Here is a 20,645-nt window from a genome sequence, read left to right as displayed (position 1 = left end):
CCCGCTTAATCGCGTTTGGTACACATACGGATGGGGCCGGGCGTTTCGCCGCTGCCCACATACAATGGGAAGGACATCTCTACAACGTAGTGTCGGTCTATATCCCTCCCGGGTTACATGCCGCGGCGCTCCCGGCGCTGAGTGAATTTCTCCTCACCCTACCAGAGGGGGAAGTATTACTTGGGGGTGACTTTAATGCAGTAATGAATGACCACGTTGACCGATCTCCGCCTCGAACGCGCGGCAGTGGCGCGACGCGACTCGCGGGCTTCACGGCGGCGCTAGGGTTCACAGATCTTTGGCGATGGTACCACCCAGAGACGCGCTCGTACACGTTCCACTCCGGGGTCCACGACACTCTCACCCGTATTGATCACTTTCTGGGCTCCCCCGGTTGCCTTCACAACCTTGCCAGTATTGACATTAGACCCAGGGGCATCTCTGATCACTCCCCGATCCTCTTGCACTACAATAGTCCTCACCTAATGCGCCACCGCGTATACCCGATACGCCCCAGCTACCTGCGACTCCCGAAGATTGGTAAAACCATCGCACGGTCGTCTAAACTCTACTTTCACGAAAACGCCGCTTCGGTCGACTCCCCTACGATTCTTTGGGAGGCGTACAAGACGGTGCTGCGGGGCCAGGCAATGGCTGCCATCACAGGTTATAAGCGCATGCAGACAGCGGAGCTGCAGTCGCTGGAGCTTGCGCTCCGGACTGCGGAGGCACGCCAGGCCGAAACCCCCTCCCGCGAAGCTTCACACAACCTGCGATTGGCTCAGGTGCAGCACAGGGAGCACCTAACAGACCGTGTTAGACAACGACTTGAGGCCTCGCGGCACACGGTCTATGACGTAGGCGATAAAACCGGCAGACTATTAGCGTGGTTGGACAGGCGCGACAGCGGAGCCCGATGGATCGCGCAGCTTGTCACTGCCGAGGGGTCGAAAACGTCAGACCCGCGAGACATAGTGCACACCCTAGCGGGGCATTTTCGTGACATATATTCCTCCACTTCCTCCATGTCGGTGGAGGTGGCACTGACGTATATCAAGGGCCTACGGATGCCCACGCTCTCCCCTGAGGCTAGAGAGTCCCTGGAGGCCGACCTCACGGTCGAGGAGCTACAGGTGGCCATTGCCGCGTTGCAGCCCGGTAAAGCACTGGGTCCCAACGGCGTCCCGGTTGAGCTATATCAACGACTGCCTGAGATGTTGGCCCCACACTTGTTGAATATGTACAAACACAGCCTGGAGGTGGGGGAGCTCCCCGTAGATCAACGAACGGCCACCATCGTGGTAATACCGAAGCCGGGTAAGCCGGCGGACCAATGTGCCTCCTATCGCCCCATATCGCTGCTCAATGCAGAGGCCAAGATCCTGGCGAAACTGCTGGCCCTCCGACTCACGCCTCATTTGACGGACATAGTGCACCCGGACCAGGCGGGCTTCATGCCAGGGAGAAGTACCTCACACAATCTAAGACGCTTACACGGTGTGCTGGCCCGAGTGGACCGGTTGCAAGAGCCAGCTGTCATTCTATCTCTTGATGCCTGCATGGCATTTGATATGGTGGAGTGGCCCTTTCTCTTCGCGGTATTATCACATCTGGGGTTTGGGCCGAAATTTTGTGCCTGGATCCGACTCCTCTACACCAAGCCGCTGGCCCATGTCGCGGCCAATGGGCATATGTCGGAGGATTTCCCTCTGGGGCGGGGTACGCGTCAGGGCTGCCCGCTCTCGCCGCTGCTTTTCGCCCTCGTGCTCGAGCCTCTCGCGACTTGGATACGGTGGGAGCCTATGATACGGGGCCTCCGCTGGTCGCCGAGCTGGGAAGACCGCGTCTCCCTCTACGCGGATGACATACTGCTCTACTTAGCTTCCCCTAGGCGCTCTATCCTAACGTTGCTTAACATCTGCGAGGTGTTTGGCCGGGCATCCGGCTATACGATAAACTGGTCGAAGTCGGTCCTCCTGGTGCTGCGGGGCCCCCCCCCCTCGACTGCCGGAGGGCTGCCGGATACAGGTGGCGGAGGGGTCGTTTAAATACCTAGGGTGCACATTACACGGGAGCATCAGGAATTTTACAGGCTCAACTTGGGCCCTCAATTGGACCGCCTCAGGCAAGATGTGCAGCACTGGGGAACGTTGCCCTTGACCCTGGTGGGGAGAGCGGCGCTCTTTAAAATGATGGCCTTGCCGCGGTTTCTTTATGTGCTGGAAAATACTCCATACCCGGTGCCCCCGACCTACTTCCGTGCGGTGGCGGCGCAGGTCTCCAACCTTCTCTGGGGCAACAAACCGGCACGCATTGCTCAAGCAAAACTAGTTTGTGGATGGTACGACGGGGGCATTGCGCTCCCAGATATCCAGCTCTATTATTGGGCGGAGCAGCTTAAGGTGATCAACCACTGGCTCCATGCGCCCCAGTCAGACCCCGCGTTTAAGGCAGATAGGGATATACTGGGTGAAAGGGGTCTGCTAACTCCACTATATGATGCCCGGTTGGCCCCGAAGCTGATCGGCCCTCTGCGACAGACTGTGTCTCTCTGGCATGCGGCGCAGGCCAGGCTGGGTTGGCGGGGAGTTCTGACGAAGCTAACGCCTCTCTGGGATACAAAACGACTGGGGCGGCTGAGGGACAGCAAGGGCTTCGATGCTTGGGACGCCATCGGGATCTCGGTGGTAGGCGACGTGGTACATAAAGGGGAGGTGGTCCAATTCGCCCGCTTACAACAGCAATACGAGCTGGCTCCCTCAGAATGGTTCCGCTATCTACAGATGAAACATGCCCTGACGACGCAGTTAACCCCAGGTGTGCAGGTTCCGGAGGCCTCCCCACTGGAGGACAGGTTGTTGACCGAATACATGCCTAAGAGGGCCACGTCCTTTACGTACCGTAAATTGGTCAACAATTTGCTGGACTCTATGGGACTATTGAGGGAGAGGTGGGCTGGCGAGGTCGGCGAATTTGATGACCCAGACTGGCGGCAGGTGCTGGCCTCGCCACGTGAGGCGGGTATACCCTCGAGGCTGCGGCTGGTGCATCTTCGTATTTTGCACCGCTCATATTTCACCAGGTGCTTGCTACATAAACTGGGTAGAGCGCCGCACCCCTTCTGCCTGCGGGGTTGCGGGGAGGAGGGCACCTTTTATCACCTGATCTGGGACTGTCCCGTTCTCCAGCTATTCTGGAGGCGAGTGCTGCGCACGATGTCACAGGTGTGCGGGGTGTCGCTGCTGCCAGAGCCCAGGCGTTGTCTCTTGAATGTGTGGGAGCCCACAGATCTCAATCGTCAGGCGCAGGGCTGGGTGACGCTTGGGAACATGACGGCCAAACGGAACATAGCCCAAAAATGGGGAGCGGTGGAGACGCCGTTGCTATCAACATGGAAGAGCGAGATGGATAGGGCTCTGTTTGCTGAGCGCTCCGTTTTTGTCAGGCGGGGTTGTCCTCGTAAGTGGGTCAGAGTGTGGGGAGCATGGAACAAGTATAGGGGTAACATATGTGATCCACCACCTCTATCTGATGAGGAATCCTCTGATTCGGATGGCTAGGGAGGCTAAGGGGGTGGAGGGGAGGGTGGGCGGTACTGGTGATTGTCAGGTATCTAACCTGGGCCTATCTGAAATAACTTTGACGGTGCACGGTGATTTTTCTAATGTACTATATATACGGTCTGATTCTATATCTGTTGGTTGTCTTTGTTGCAAAAACAATAAAAACTTTAAAAAAAAAAAAAAAAAAATGAAATGAAGAAAAGCATACCTTCAACAAGTGTGCGGGCTCCTGGATCTCAATACTCTTTCGCTGCTGTATCACTTTTGCTACCTTCTTCGAGTTCTAGAAAATAAACGAGTCTGATTAGCCATCTCGTTAGCAAAACAACATTTAAATCAAACAATTGTAAAGCACACTGCATGGGCCACGTAAATTATTATAATATCCACTATTTTCCCGGGAATACCACACGGTGACATGAGAAAGCAAATTAAACAACGACTTAAAGGGTGCATTTTTCCTCAGAGGTCTTGCATCCCACACACAAACAAAGTTATCCGTGCCTTGAAAATTGCTAGCTGGCCAGCTGGACCAAGGGCTCCAGCTGCAGGGCTGCTCTCCTGTTTAATCTGGCCTGCGTCACTGCACGCGGTCCCTGACCCCCCCTTCAACCAGTCAACGAGGGATCAGCGACCACACAGCCAAGCAGTACCTGAAACAGTGTGACTGAGTGTAAAAACGGCACTAAACACTGTGCGGGACACCACTTCTCTTCCGCAGCCAACTCTGTAAACACATTGCTTTATGGTTTATTTGGGTAATGTGGCAAAGGTTGATTGCTAACACAGGTATGTAGTTTAGAAACAGTGCCACAGCCACATTTTTTGCCTGGGCAGCTGTTGGCGTTCAAGAAACCACTATCATTAAACAAGCATTGGCAAAACCAACAGGTCTCGTCTATGCAAGAACTATTAGCATTGGCAATATTTTTTAGCAATGTTGTACACCAAAGTGGCAGCTGTTCAGCATGGCTATAGGTTAGTGGGGTAATGGAGAGTTTCGTAAAGTGGATTGGTATGGAGTGGTGTCAAGTGGGGTACAGTAGAGTTGAGTGCCAGAGTAGTGAGCAGGGCTGTTGAGTGTTGTGGAGGGAGTAGTGTGTCAGAGTGGAAGGGCATAGAATTGAGTGGCGTAGAGTGGAGCACAGTGAAAGAGGTGAGAAGAGTGTCGTAGAGTGGAGTGGCATAGAGTGTTGTGAAGTGGTGTAGAACAGAGTGGAATGGTGTAGAACACGGGTCTTCAAACTGTGGGGTGCGACCCCCAGGGGGGCCGTGGAGCGACGCAAAGGGGGTCGCACCTTCCCAGTCACACTTCTGCCCAGGCCCAAGGGCTTCAGCCCCCTTCTTCCCCCGTCCTGTGTCTCAGCCCGGGTTGCTGCAGTGCAACTCGAGCTGCTGGGGGCTCAGCTGGGCAGTGTCTGGAGTCTTATCTCCGACACGCCCGAGTTTTTCACAGGTCTTTAAAGACCATTTGCATTTTTACATGCCTTTGTAAACTGGTTACAGAGGCTTAGTTTTTTTCCTGGTTCCAGTACCCCCTGGGTCCCCACTTGGCCTATTGCTTACATTTGTATTTTACATTTACTGCTGTAGTGTGAGAATGCATTTAATGAAAAGGAATATAAAGTAAGGTTGCCAAAAGAAAAATGCCTGCCGTGTTTTGTTTACAGAGCCTGTGAAGATCTCTTTACACTAAATAGACTTATAAATAAAAAAGTATGTATGCATTCGTTATGTGACTTTTCTGTCTTTGTTCTCTTTAATTATCAGTATCATTGAGGCAGCCCTAGAACACAATTAAAAGTGCTTTCTATTTATATTTGCTGTTCGAAGTATGCACAGATAACTGCTGAAAATACAGCTTTAGGTGACTGCTTATTTTTGTACCGACTGGGCCATCAAAATAATCTGCTGGCAACCCTAACCATAGGACTGTAAGCTTGTTGCAGGATCAGCACATTATTTATTTCCTTCACTCTTGATACCCAATTAATGCCGCAATAGTTTAACTTAGATCTTAAACTCTACGCCACTGTCAATAACATGCTGAGTTACTTCATGGGTCTTGGAATGCACCCTGCATTCAGACAACTCATTCCTCATTCTCGCCCTTCACTTTCACGCTCACCCTGCACTCACAGCGATCACAATGCACTCACACTGATCACCATGCACTCACACTGATCACCATGCACTCACACCGATCACCCTGCACTCACACCGATCACCCTGCACTCACAGTGATCACCCTGCACTCACAGTGATCACTGCACTCATAATGCACTTGAGCTGTTCACCCTATACGTCACCCTGCAGTCACACGAGTACACTACTCATCCTGCACTCATGTGACACTTCACTCACCTGTCCCCCTCACTGTTCAATATGCATCTCACTCAAACAAGCCCATCAGTAATCATACATTCATTCATCCCATTCTGAATTTGCATCCGCAACCAAATTCATACGCCACCTCACTCACCCTGCAGTCACTCCTCTTGCCCTACTCCCACACTGTTGCATGGCTCACCGTGCACTCACATGGGCACTCTTGAAACCCACACAGTGCAGAGGGTTAATGTGCCTGCTACAAAGAATATGGACCATGCAGATCACAGATATGAGTGTGAGTAAACTATGAGTAGCGCTATAAAAAAATGAAATGTTTGTCAGAAAGGTGCTATAGAGAGATGAGGTGCATTGTTAGTGAGTGGCAGTGAAGGAATTCATGGAGAAGGAGGAAACGGGGTTGGGGCATCAAAAAATACTGTTGTACCGGGTGCGACCAGTGTTAGGACCAGCCCTGGCTGGGAGTGTTAGCCCCCCACCCCCCTCCGAAGTTCTGGTCTAGTGACTCCCCTGCTTCTGCTTATTATTATTATTTACATTTGTAGTGCGCTACTGTTACCAAAAGATGTCCTTGGGCTAATAACCATCTGCTGCCTGAAGGCAAATGAGAAACACACAGAAGGAGACCAGCCAAATGGGTAACCTACAGAGCATAGAGAAAGGTTTTTATATCTTCCTAAAGGATAATAGATTCTTGGCGGAGCGAAGCAAAGGAGGGTGCACGTTCCATAACTGCGCGGCCTGCATCAAAACAGTGAGACAGACAACTCATGCCTTCTTGAATTAGGGAACAATAAGCAGAGTGGCACATGCCGAGAGCAGCATACGGGTCCGACCCGTATGCTTGGTGAGGAGAGATGAGAGAATGAGAGATGACAGCAAGGGAGTGAGAGAATTTGATTGAAGAGGTCAGGGATGAGGAGAAATGTGAATTGCCGAAGAGAAGTGTGGACACGCAAGAAGTGAGTGTGAGCCAAAGGTGAGAGCTTCTGTTAGAACAAAGGGGAGATGTGAAAGATGAATGGGGGGACTGGAGGGGTGTAAGATACAAATAGACAAAAATTTGAATGGAGAGACGAGGTGAATGAGAAGTGCTGAGGGGCACGGGAGGTGACAGGGCCAGAGAGGCCTTGAGATAAATGCGAGAGACTGTTAGAGATGAGGGCAGTGAAAAGACAGAATGGCAAGAGGCGATTAAAGGTGAAGTGAAAGGTTGAATGGGGAGAGTTCAGAAGTTGTAAAAAGGGGTGAAAGAAAATGGCCTGCAAAGTGAGAGAGTGATCCGGGGTTAGGAGAGGAGAGAGGGATAGAAGGGAGGGGGTGAGAGGAAAGCTGCATGGGTAAACTGCTTAGCTCGGCACAAAACCGCCAGGGTTTTAAGGGACTGTTATGTTGTGTAAGTAACTTTGTCTTTGGCACGCTTGGTGTCTTCGCGTTCCATAGAACATGGAACGCGAAGCCGTGAGCAGCTCTTGGGTCATAGAGATCAGCCGACGGCCTGCTGACCGGTTGTGCTGCTGTACCTGGACCCCTGCTTCTCCCGGCCAGGTGAGCTTCTAATGCGGCAGCACGTATTCCTGCAGAGTGGAAGGCCCTTCACAAAGGTTGACTAGAAATCTTTATGATAATTGCTGTATTTTAGTTATAAACGGGTACTGATTGGGTGAAATCTTTCCTCAGTGTTACTGTGTGTAAAAAATGTCAAAATAATGAAGCAATGCTATCCCAAAATACGCAGCATCGCATAACCTCATTTACCACACAATTTAGTCAAGCCTGTCACGTAATTTGGTCATCACCTGCCTCATAATTCCAGTATCCCTGCCTACAGGTTTAACATTTTTTGTCAGGAGGGGGTACTTACGCCTCAAAATATTGACAGGGGGGGGTCTTGGCATCCAAAAGTTTGAAGACCTCTGGTGTAGAGGGTGCTGAGTAGAGTGGAGTAGAGTGTTGTAGAGTAAAGTAGAATAGTGTGTCATAGAACAGAGTGGAGTAATTTGGCATAGAGGGAGTTGTGTAGAGCGCCGTACAGTGAAGTTGTGTTGTAGAATGGCACAGAGTGGAGTAGAGCATCACAGTGGAGTGTTGTAGAGTGGAGTGTTTTAGAGTGGCCTAGAGTGCAGTGGCGTTAAGTGCATGTGGTGCAGAGTAGATTGGCGTAGAGTGCAATGGTTTTGAATAAAGTGGCGTAGAGCGCAGTGACGTAGAGTTCAGTGGCACCGAGTAGAGCGGTGCAGAGCAGTGGCGGTGGTAATTTAAAAAGGTGGATTAGGTGGGGGTAAATAAAAGAAAATAAATAATTTAAAAACACAATTACCTGCAGACCGGTCTTTGTCCGCTTACGGGGGCAAGAATCAGGAACAGGAAGCACCCAGGCTTCCAGACTCCCGTAGCCAATCAGCGTCTTGATTGGTCAGAGCGCCATAGTTCGGTGCTCAGAGAGGGACTGGGGGCCTGGTCATGTTCTGCACCCAGGATGTAGTAGCCTGGATGAAGAACATGCAAAGTGCGCAGGCCTGTTTGGTCTGCCCGAGAGGGCTGGTCAAACAGTCCTCTGGACTTAAGTGAGTGCCTACCACTCCTCCCCTGTTCCTGTTAGAGCCCGGCCCTCCCCTAACCAGACGAGCCACAGAAAAATAAAATGATAACGTTCATTATTATCATTTTATTTTTCCTTTTTTAACTGCTCACAGCGCACTGGGGCGACGCTCCTCCGCCTTAGCGGAGGAGCCGCCCCTAGTCCAGAGTAGATTGCAGTGGGGCAAAGTGCAATTCTGTGGAGTGCCGCAGAATGGAGTAGAGTGGCATAGAGTTAGGTGGCATAGAGTGGAGTGGTGCATGGTAGAGCAGAGCGGCGTAGAGTACAGTGGCATACAGTGCAGAGGTGTAGTAGCGCATAGTGCAGTGGTGTAGAGTGCAGCAGGGTGGCATAGAGCTGAGTGGTGCCGAGTAGAGAGCAGTGGCATAGCGCTGAGTGTCAGAGTGCAGTCATGCAGAGTTGAGTGTCAGAGTGCCGGTATTAGAGTGCAGGGTTGTAGAGTGGTGCAGAGAGCAGTGACGTAGAATAAGGTGGTGCAGAGAAGGATAGAGTGGCATAGAGAGCAGTGATAGAGTGCAGTGGCAGAGAGTGCAATGATGTGGAGTGGCAGAGTAGAATATTGTATAGTGGGTTAACTGCAGTGGTGCAAAGTAGTTGGTGTAGGTGAAGTTGGTTTTGAGTAAAATGGTGTAGAGTGCATTGGTGTATAGTGCAGTGGTTTAGAGTACAGTGACATAGCGTGGAGTGCAGAGGAGTAAAGTGGTGCAGCATGGAGTGCAGTGGAGTAGAGTGGCGCAGAGAGCGGTGGCGCAGACTGCAGTGGCGCACAGCAAAGTAGAGTGAAGTGGTATAGAGTGGCGTAGAGTGCAGTGGTGCAGAGTAGATTAGAGTGGCTTAGAGTGAATGGCATAGAGTGCAGTGGCATAGAGTGGAGCGATGCAGAGTTCAGTGGCGTAGAGTTCATTGGCGTAAAGTGGCATAAAGTAGAGTCGCATGAAGCAGAGTGTGGTGTTGCAGAATATACTGTCGTGGAGTGCAGTGGTGTATAGTACAGTGGTGAGAAGTTCAGTGGCGTAGAGTGCAGTGGCACAGAGTGCAGTGGTGTAGAGTGGGCAGAGTAGAGGGGAGTGGTACGGAGTACAGTGGCACAGAATGCAGTGGCATAGAGTAGATTGTTTCAGAGTAGAGTGCAGTGGTGCAGAGTAGATTAGAGTGGCTTAGAGAGAATTGGCATAGAGTGCACTGGCGTCCATTGGAGTGGTACAGAGTACAGTACACTGGCATAGAGTGCAGTGTTGCAGAGTAGGGGGGTATAGAGTGGAGTGGCGCAGATTCATGCAGAGTGCTGTAGTGAAGAATGCAATTGTGCATAGTAGAGTAGTGTGGGGTAGAGTGCAATGGCATAGAGTGTAGTGGTGTAGAGTGTAGTGGTGATGAGTGGAGTGGTGATGAGTGGAGTGGTGATGAGTGGAGTGGTGATGAGTGGAGTGGTGATGAGTGGAGTGGTGATGAGAAGAGTGCAATTACGTAGTGTGAAGTGGAGTATGCATGGAATGGTAGCGTACTGCCATTACAGACAACACATCTTCAATTGAAATGACCATTACATCTGCACTCACACAGTTTTACTGATAAAAGTATACAGCGCACAAACGATGTCTGAAAATGTCATCACCCAATGCATTGATTGGTTCGTCAGCATAGTTCATTTACAGACGTTTAAATATTGTATGCTAGAAAAACAAATAACATCTTACAGCCTTCCTCAAGAAGCCCACAGTAGCCAGCATGATTGTCACATAAATACACTCACTTTAAAGTCAGAGAAACAAAAATAGACACAAATCTCCCTGGAAAAGACAGTCTGACATTTGACCTCGGTCTTTGAAGGCAAATCAAATGTGACAAGATGAGAACAAGATATAAAAGCCTGTTTCCAGAAAGCGAGTTGGTGGAAGAATACAGTTATCAAGGTTTGGGCAACGGAAGGGATGAATCTGAGCTGGGCAGACTCAGGCATATAAAGCCAGCAAATAGAAAGCTAGAAAACGTGAGTTATAACCCACAAAGCGAATGGTAAACAATGGCCGGAAAGCATTCCAGATCAACTTTCTGAATGCCCCTAGATGTCTTTAGCAGACAGTTGAAAACCAGAATCAAGAAAACAAAACAAGTACTTGCAAAACCAATAGGGCATTGCCTGGGAAGCCGGTACGAATATTACTTTATTACTTTTGTTTTGTGGAAATAGGCCCAAACAATATCAAGAAAAAAAGACAATATTTTACCACCTAAACAGACCAGCAATATTTGATGTGCACATGTTATCAGGTAAAATGCAGTCCTTCACAAATCTATGAGAACCAATGAATGTAGTGGGCTGACCTACTGTCCTATGATGTATGCTGTATTGGGTGAAATCAAAATTATTATGACAGATTACCAGACCAATGGAGGAAGAGGGCTGACTCAGAGCCCCTCTATGTATGTATAGGGATATATTTTTTTATTCATTAATTCTTTTGCTTTAATGAGGCTGCCACTACAACTAACACTGTCCTTAGACCAAACCTAAAATTGTGATTGAAAAGCATGAGCACATGGTTTCCAACTCATGGACGGTTTCTTACATGCAGCTGAAGTTGCATGGTATAATTTACTCATTCGTCTGTGCCCTACCCAAAGGGGAAAAATTCAAACGTATACCATGGGAATGATTTAATTCTAATTTATTTAACATTTGTATAAAGTGCTACCCTATCCAACAGATGACAGCATGCGGTAGCAGTGAAACAACACAGAGAAGTAAAGCATCTCCTACAAAGAACATCAAATTACCATATCATGCACAGAGAACAGATCTATGAAAGCAACAGGTTCAAACCAAAATGGATTAGTGAACTAGTCAAGACTACAAGGAAGAAAAATAGACTGCAGTAGGAAAGGCTAAAGTTAGACAAATGAGGACAAGAGCAAAGACTAAACAAACGGAAAGGTCAGTAAGCAACAGAAGGCAAAAGGAAGGAGGTAAAGAGAAAGCAAAGCGAGACAGACAATGACACAAAGATGTGGGTAATAGCGGAGAAATGTTTAGTACATTTGAGTTTAAAAACAAGGGCACAGGTGCGTTAACTATGGCAACACGCAAGCATATCATAACCCCACCCGAAGGAAACTCAATATACTGTGAATAACACCAGGTTAAGGATTTCAGCTGGTGTGTATCAGCAACAGAAAACTAAAGGCTGCGTAAAATATGACACTCACAATAGGAAGTACAAAAATAGGAATAGCGATTACCTAATTGCGATTTTTGTGAATTGCAATTAGGATATTGCTATTCCTAATGTATGACACTCTTGAGTTTCATTAGCGATGCATAAATAAACCTCCCGCATGAATGATATTGAGGTAGGTCGCAATTTGTGACCCACTGGGATTCGCAGCCATCACAGGTATGGTGGCCTGCTGGGGTCAGTAGATTTCACAGTTTATAAAAACTAGTTAAAGGAAGATTTTCTATGAAAAGCTACTGATTTTCAAAAGTATCAAGATGCAGTTACTTGTTGAATCGCAGCTAACGCGTAAAACCTTTGTGTGCATGTTAGAGCTAAGATACACAGAACATCGAACCAGGGAATTCAGGGTTGTTGCCATTATCCTGAGGCAATCTCCACTTCAGTCCCAGCCACAAATATATCTTCAGGATTTCCTTCAAGCTTGTATCCTGGCTGCCTGGCAGCTCTCCAAGAGTCCTCCACTGCCAGCAAGCCGAATGAGACCAACCTTACAGTCAGGGCGTTCTCTGAACCCAGTGGCGCAGGCACGTTAATTCACCGTCACTGTGAATGTCTGACTGCCTGCCAGCCCTTTATACTTCCCTAGCTTCCTACCTCCCTTTAAACTATCATAGCAAGGTGGAGCACCCGGCTCACTACAATCGCACCCAATTTTAAATACTGTGTTAACTGTGAATATACTTATTTCACAGTGAGGCTGCCTTGTAGCTTAACGTTTTTCTAGGCACATGAAGTAAATATACACAATGTAGATCCTCATAACACCAGAACGGTAAGTACATGCCTATGAATGTTACTCATAAACAAATACCTATGAATTTTACTTGGTACACTAGTTTGGAGACTTCCTCTCCTTCACAGCTATTACTTTTCAATATTTTAGGTATTTGCCCAACAAAAAGTAAATTAAACCCATTCGTATAGCCAGTCTGAGCCTTTTTTTCATCACTTGTCTCTGCTTTCGATCCCTAAAAGGGCTGCAGTGGAAGGTTTTGCAAACAGGGAACGGTGGGCGCAGCTTCAACGTAAGAAAAACAATCAAAGTGAAAGAATTGTTAAATTAAATGATACCAATACCATGGGGGATAGGAGTGCAGCACATATCACAGACCACTTTATTGTGTGAAAAAGCACGCTTTATTGAAACAGGTGCACATCACAAAACTGTACCTGGCAACTGCCTTACAAAACTACAACCTAACTATACATCGAATTGAACTTTACAAATGTCCCCACCCGTACGGTCCCCCCGCATGCCCACCCCGCAGCTATCTCATTTAATTGTAGTCCATTTCAACATTTTCAACTTAATATTTCCACTACAGCCTATGACTGCATGCATGAACCCCTAAGCAACCAAATGTCCTAAATGAACCTTGAACTACCTGCCTAACCTTCTTTTGCACATGTGTTGAACCCACTGGAAACACCAACCAAATTTCTGAAACCTCCTGCAAAGCTTTGCAGGCCTCACTACCCAGGAAAAGTGATCCTGCTAACTTTTTTCTGCCCCTCCTCCACAGCCCATTACCTTCTGATAGTCATAGTCCTGGACAAAACCTCCCTCAGTTCCAACAAGTACAATTCCATCCCTCTGTGAGACAAATGGACTCCGTCATCCCGGAAAAACTCCCTGGCCTCAAACTTAATGTCCGATTGGCAAATACATCCAAAACCAACCTCCCTGCAAAACCGGGAAGTTTCCGTCAATAGGTGCAGGCTTGCTCGTCCCCTCCAGGTCCAACATGGCATGCACTCTGTCCACAAGTTAAAACATCCGGCCCAATTCGCCTTCATATGCAACACGTCCTTTTTCATTGCCCTCATCAAAACAACACTTTTCTCCTTCACTAGATCATTTTTACCTAGGTTAATAATCAACACATCAGGGCAACTTCCTCCCTCAATCATACCGTTCAGACACAGCAACAAGTTCCTCCAACACATGCCCCTTTTCCCTTTCCACGTAATTGGGAACAACCGTTTATTAAAACCTAAGTTGGAGCCAAAACCCCTCTGATGGGTTTGTAACTCCTCCTATTTGATGGAAGAGTGGTTCACCACTCAAATGGCTACATCCTCCGCTGCCGGAGCCACCATCGAGCCTGAAAAGAAACAAAGCAGCAGTAAGGATCTCAAAAAGCCTGGACCGCTGCCCTACCCTCATCACCCAATACCCTCACAGAAGGCTGATTGCAATCAGAGGACCAGTGCCCCAAATGCATGATGTCTTCGCGCCCATCCACGATTCACTGCCTTTGACACCGCACCGATGATGAATATAATATTCTGCGAAGGGCAAGTCCAATATATTGAGAGCTTTCCAAAGCATAGATAGCAGCTGAAATGACATAGCTTTCTCCCCAAACCGGTGTCTGAACACCATGCAGGCGTCAAATCCACAACATGATGCCCAATGCTTGCCCCATGCCAACAGACATTGCTCTGGTGACACTACGGCATGTTATACTACGCTCCTACCCTTTGCTCTTTGGTCTGTTTCGGAGCTGCTAAGTCAGATCTCCCATTTACCCTCACTCCTTGAAAAATCCTCCCACAGAACTCCTTCCTGGCCCTTGCCTCCCAGCAACTCTGACACCTGGAACGCGCCAAAGAACATCAAAGACATGAGAGCAGAAAACAAGCGGGTCTCCGATGCATCTCTGCACACCTGCGGCAACTGCCGCAAAACCTGCAAAGAAAATTCCATGCTATCGGCCTCCTGATCAGTCCCACACTCCCCTGCTCTTGCGCCCACCCTTCTAGCATCCTGCGCCCTAGTTCACCCGCCGATGGGGCATAGCCCCACTGCATTTTTACCATAAATGGTACTCCTGCCAATTGTCCTGTAATTGCAACCCGCGACATACCTTTCTCTATTAAATCTAATGTAAACTGAATCACAGCCTCAGCACGCAACCAACCCTCCACCTTATTCCCCGATGCCAAGAACTCCAACCATGCCTGACCGTAAGCTCTCCAAGTCAACTCCGTGAGGGACCCTACCACCAGTTGTACCATCCTGCGTTGACTACCGACCACAACTTCTCTGGCATGGGCACCGGTCTCTGTCGGCGTCCTTGGCCAACTCACGGAAACTCCCCACTGTGAACAAGACAAAGCATCCGCAATGTCATTGTCCACACCGGGAATTCATAAAGTAAAGGGTCCCCTGCACCAAGCTAGCTTGCCCAAGGCAGGGATAATATCAATGAATTTCAAACAGCAATCTCAGGCAAGGAATCATGAAATAGTGTAAAGGGCACAATAAAGGACACACAAAGGAACAATCCTAAATAACTATTACACTCTATCAGTGACGATCATTCTGGCTAGAAAACATGTATACACTGTATAGATAACCAACAACAGACATACTGATTTGTCCACACCCGGCACATGCTGCGCCCTGAAGGAAATATTCTGACACAAGCAACCCAACACAAAAACTCGCAGCAATTTCAGCACCTATGCGTTCTTGGAAGACAGTCTATTCACTACCTGTACCACCGACATGTTGTCAACTCTGAACAGCACCCTCCTGTGTGCGCTCCCCACAAGGTCACTGCTACCACCAGAGGAAACAATTCCCAGAAAAGCAATGCTCCTATCCCCCTTGCCCACCATTCTGGCCATGACTCCGCGCACCATCTGCCCTGCCAATGCAAACTGAAACCCAGACGACTCGCTGCGTTACAAAATATATCTGCACATCCCAGCTCTAGTCATCCTGCCGCACCAAAGGGATCCTATTGAAGGACTGCAGTAAAAAACACCACATTAAGAGGTCCTCCCTTGACCCCTGCTGAGAGCCTGTCCCCAACACTTCTCTACGTGCGTTGTACTAACTGTCTTGATCAAATCCCACCCATGCTCCCATATTGCACTTAGCTCCTCTTCCCCCCCTCCCTCCAAGGGCCTCCCACAGCCCGCACAACTTTTGTTGACCTTCTGCAATCCCACCCCACTTCCAAGATAGTCATCCAACTGAGAGACCAGATCCCTGACCCCTTACCCTAGCATATCCCATGAGAGCCCCTCTATTTCAGGGGCCTCACCATATGACTTCTTTATTGCCTCTACGCTGGGCCTACCATCCACAGGTCTCAAAGGAAAACCTGTCCTTCCCCGACCCCTCTCAGCAACGCGGTCTGCTTCAAAGGAGTCCCCATGCCCCTCCCACCGCTTCCCAGCATACTCTTCCCCCAGGTCCCACCCACACTCTACGTCACTACTGGGACCTAAATTCACCGTGCCTCCCCTGCAATTCTTCTTTTGCTGCGAGCAGCAATGCCAATGCTGCTCGCCTACTGGTTTGTTACGATACCCCGCTAGACACTGGATGCCGCTTTGTAGACGTTGCCCTCTTCCCTACAGGCCACATCCCAGGGGCCCGGTACACATGCAAGCTGCACTGAGGGGCCACAAACATTTGTGGTATTCCAGCTCACAATCCCACTGCCCCCCTGGCCTCCACTCCTCTACCCCGCCCAATCACCTGGGCCGCAGGAGCGCGCTCGGGCACAGCAGCCCGGCCAGCCCCAGCTGCTCCACTTCTCCCCGTACAATATGGGGCTGCTCTCCTTGACACAGAGTGGCCCCTCGTACTTCCCCTCACATTAAACAACTACAACACTGCCCTCCACTTGCGTAGTGGTGAACATGCCACCACTGCGGTGGCGACACGTGCCAATACCGGACAGGTTGGGCGGGCCATGGACAGCACTGCCCGCCTCCTTGAGGAGCTGAATCGCTTCTGCCACCTTCTTATCCTCCGCAGATATTTTCCCAATGAGAATCACCACCAGACAGTAAGTAAGCGAGGTGACCTCCTTACACTTGTACTAACAATTGCCAAAATGCCTCAAATAGGAAAAACGCCTCAACTCTCTCCCTGCCACCAACCACCAGGTCACCTGTACCTAAAATGGTGGCAGGGAGCCCAACTGAACCCCTTATATAATTTGGGCTACACATGTAGCCCAATTCAATATGGCAGTTCTTGGACTGCACTACCCTCATAATCCGCCCAGGGGGCAGACCTTCCTGTGGTTGGCTGAACCCCAATCCCCTGTCTGCTCAGAAATAGTTCCTCACGTTTTAACTTAGTAGCCACGAAAATGTACCATCTCTATTCTAATTATGCTATTAGGAGACATTAGTGATTGATGATTGGTTGTCTAGTTTTTACTCCTTTCTGGTACACAAGCAAACAAAGAAAGCTCTGGTTCTCTTAGGTCAGGTGTAGGAAGTATCCTTTTCTTTTGTGCACTTCTGAAGTCCCTGATATTTGAAGGAAAACAACACTACAAGTAGCCAAACCGAGGCTGTGCGAACATCTAAAACCTGTATTAAAAAGATCTATTTTTATTTTAAAAAATCCTCGTAATATATTGTAAAAGCTTATAAACGCCATAATATCAGAGCTAACACGTCAATGACTGAATCGTGCTGGGGCTTTCAGAAAAATCTGCAGTATTTCTGTCTGGCCGGTGCCGTTAAAAAGCCTGTGGGATTGGGGAAGAGTCAGTGAGCTGTAGATCGTGTTAAGACGTGTGAGGGGCAGTGTCCCCTCCTTGTTGACCTTTTAGAGTCCTCGGACAGGAAATAATTCATTTGATTTCACTACTGCCCTAAAAGAGCAGGGAATAACTGACTGTGCCCCAGCCCAGAGGCCCTAGAGACTGTTGAGCTTTCTGCATATTCCCTTAAAGCTATAACATGAGTGACCGACCACCCCAGCCCTAATGGCCTCTTAGGGACCCTTCAATGGACTTTTCTTTTAATCCTATAAATCTCCTGTACAGACTGACAGGAATGGCTTAGCCCCAACGCATTATAGCGGTAATGTTAGGTTCCCGAATTCACTAAAAACGTGTCAGTCTAGAACTTGTTTTACTATTCCCAGTACCGCTGCGTTTCCATAGTCCGCCAGAGCTCAAGACCCAGAGGTCCATGTGTGAGCACGTCGCCCATAGAAGATAGCTGGTGTGACTGCATATTTCTCAGCCTTGCTGCCAAATTATAAAATGTGTGATCCCTTCATGCTCTCCTGATTTCTTCACCAGTAGCACGATGATTGTTAAAAATAGTGAGTCCGTGCTGCCACTGGAAAATTAAAGACTTCAAGTCCCAGAATGCAAATACTGTAAAGTGATATTGGGTAAAAATGTCAGGATTCGTTAAAGTTGTGGGGTTCCTCGGCAGCTATGCCTACTAGCCTTGCACATGCCCTGTCTGGTATACAGCAAAGTTCCACCATAATATTTTACAAGTGCACTCAGGTTTCCAGACGGCGCCGTGTTATAAGGGTCGTCAAGCAGTGGCGTAGCTACCATTGCTGCAGCGGCACCAGAGCCTGGAGCACCCTGGAAGTTGCTATACTTATTACTCCATCAGATGCCAAAAGGGCCATTTTTTCTAGCTTGCACCCGAGCCCATAGCACCCTTAATACTCTACTGACGCCATGTTCCAGTCGCTTGCTTTGCTTTGACAAATCACTGTGTTAGTCCAATAGAAGTGAACCCCTGATGACATTATACAGTACACAAACAATAATGTGTGGAAATGGCATCACTTAGTGCATTGATTTGTTTTGATCGTATTAAAATATTTGTTTCCACCTCACTTCAGACGTATAAAAAATGTGCTTCATTTGTGCTTTCCTAACTATGATATATTCTGAAATATTTGCACAGCTCATTTACAAACATTTACATTTTGCTCTGTGTTGGAAAGAAAGCCTTTCTTATGACATCCTCAAACTTTCACATAAATCCTATCACTTTGAAGTCAAAGAAGGAAAAGTAAACACCAAGCTCCCTCTGAAGACAGAACCTTACAATTGACCTCTGCCTCGGAATGCACAGCAATGTGACAAGATAAAAATAAAATGTAAAGGTCTGTTTACAGAAAGCGAGCACTCGTGGAAGAATACAAGGACCGAGTCAGAGAGGTGGTAAACAGGCTATGCTCCACTGGAAGGACAAAGACATGCTGGGCAGCCTAAAACAAATAAAGACAGCAAATAGAAAGCAAGCAAATGTGAATTACAAAGCTAATAATAAGCATTGGCAGAATGCATTCCTAGGTCACAACAGCTGTGATGTTTGATTGGCTTCGAACTAAAAAGGACTTAGCCCCACCATCCTTCTTCGGCACAAGGAACTAGCAGGAAAAAAATCCAGTTTCTGCTTCCGAGGCCAGAACCCTGTCTATGGCCTTTTGACCAAAAAGACCCGCACTTACTGCTGCAAAACGGATATGTGGTCCTCCATCAAGCACCCTTATGGGGGAAGATCAAGAGGGATATAAATAAATGGGAGGCTATTGGACAATTTGGAGGACTCATCTGTTAAACGTAATGTCTTGACACCCCTGGAAGAAATAATGGATACTACTTCTTAAAGGGTGGCTGTGTGTTTGAAAGGACACACTAAAGGAGTTTATGGAGGTGAGGGGGACTGAGCTGTGTATTGTTCCTGATGCCCTGAGCTTTCTCTAGGAGATGAGGTCTCAACGTTGAACGGGCTCGGAGAACTGCTGAACGTTGATAGTATGCCTGGCCCTCAACAACCCCAAAATGTGCAAAATATTTGAGGAGTTGTGGGGGTGGAGAAACCCAAGAGGTTGTGCCATGATTCTCCTTAAATTGTAGGGCCAAATCTTCTAACCAAAAGAATTGAGAGCCATAAAATTACACATCCCTTGAGAATGCTTGGACATCCCCTGAGAAGCCGGTAGATCTCATCCAAGCGTGACGCTGAAGCACAACACTCATGCCAATTGTCAGACCCAAGCAACTGGTAGTGTATGTACTTACTAAAGATTTCTAAAGGTTTAGATTCATGGTCAGGTGAAGTTGTAGGGAAGGCATTAGGGTTAACTGGTAGACACCTGAACCACCAAGCTTCCTGGTGCTAGATGTTGCGTGAGAAATTCAGGGTCAACAGGAGCTGGTCTGTGGCGTTGAGCGAAGCTTGCCTACTAACCAGGGGACCAAAACATGGTTTTGCCCAAGTGCCCGTACGTATAAGAGACTCAATAAATTGCAGGAGACGTTCGGTAAAAGCCTGGCCAGGAGAGGGATGTCCGTTACAATGTTAGTTTCAACCTTCATAATGGAGAGTAGCAGTCCAAGGATCTCTGCCGCCCTTCTAATCACAACAGCAAAAGAAGCGCTCTAAGTTGCAGTACTAGGGGAGGAGACAGATTCAGTGTCTGGGGAGGTGTTTAAGCCACTAGCATCCTGTAATTACTCATACCAATTGTCTTCATCATATTGTGGAACATTTTGACCCCATCATCCCTGTAATTCTGGCTTTGGTCCAAGTCTGGCCCAAAAGTTGATGCGGTGTATGCGAGCAGTCGTATGGTCAAGGCAGTGTGTAGGAATCAGAATGACTGCCAGAAGGCTGTGCTCCAGTGGGTTCGGAGTACAGCCGAGATCAAGATGAATTTGTCAGACTACTACTAGGAGTGGATCGTCTTTCGGCGCCAGCGATGTCTAAGAAACCAGCCCAGTGTGTGGCACTGGGACTTCAGTCAGCACTGAAGCCAGTACAGAACTCGAGGTGGGTTCAAGAGGCACACACAGCGTTGAGGGTCAACCCACTGATGGAAGGCCCTTGCAGATCTTTGGGGCCCAAAAGGTGCACCAGAGGAACGCGGAAGAGTGCCGAAAATGTACAACATGGCCTCCCTATAGGCCTCAACTTGCTGCAACGTCTCGGACAGACCAGAAAAGTTGAGGTGCATCAGGACCGAACTCACAATCGACTACTCAGGAGTTTTGAAGTGAGACCAGGTGGCATGCTGACACTCCTGAGTCTTTTCAAGAGCTCGAGAATGCATTTCTTGGGTTTCTTCTTTCACTTACCAGAGGACTTCAA

At 48.4% G+C, this 20,645-nt stretch overlaps 1 protein-coding gene across 1 annotated transcript in view; it reads right to left on the bottom strand.

Moving 5' to 3' along the window:
- LOC146810896 (5-phosphohydroxy-L-lysine phospho-lyase-like) overlaps positions 1 to 20,645 on the bottom strand; it is a 250,027-nt gene that overhangs the window by 30,299 nt on the left and 199,083 nt on the right. The window contains exon 12 of the mRNA XM_085617945.1: positions 3,772 to 3,846. Coding sequence (XP_085474071.1) covers positions 3,800 to 3,846 — 47 coding nt within the window. The 3' untranslated portion in view covers positions 3,772 to 3,799. The remainder of the gene's footprint in view (positions 1 to 3,771; positions 3,847 to 20,645) is intronic.

Source organism: Triturus cristatus, chromosome 7 (genome assembly GCF_964204655.1).
Source record: "Triturus cristatus chromosome 7, aTriCri1.1, whole genome shotgun sequence".
Taxonomy (NCBI): domain Eukaryota; kingdom Metazoa; phylum Chordata; class Amphibia; order Caudata; family Salamandridae; genus Triturus; species Triturus cristatus.
The sequence above is the reverse complement of the archived record's forward strand: the minus strand, read 5'-3'. Positions and strand labels throughout refer to the sequence as shown.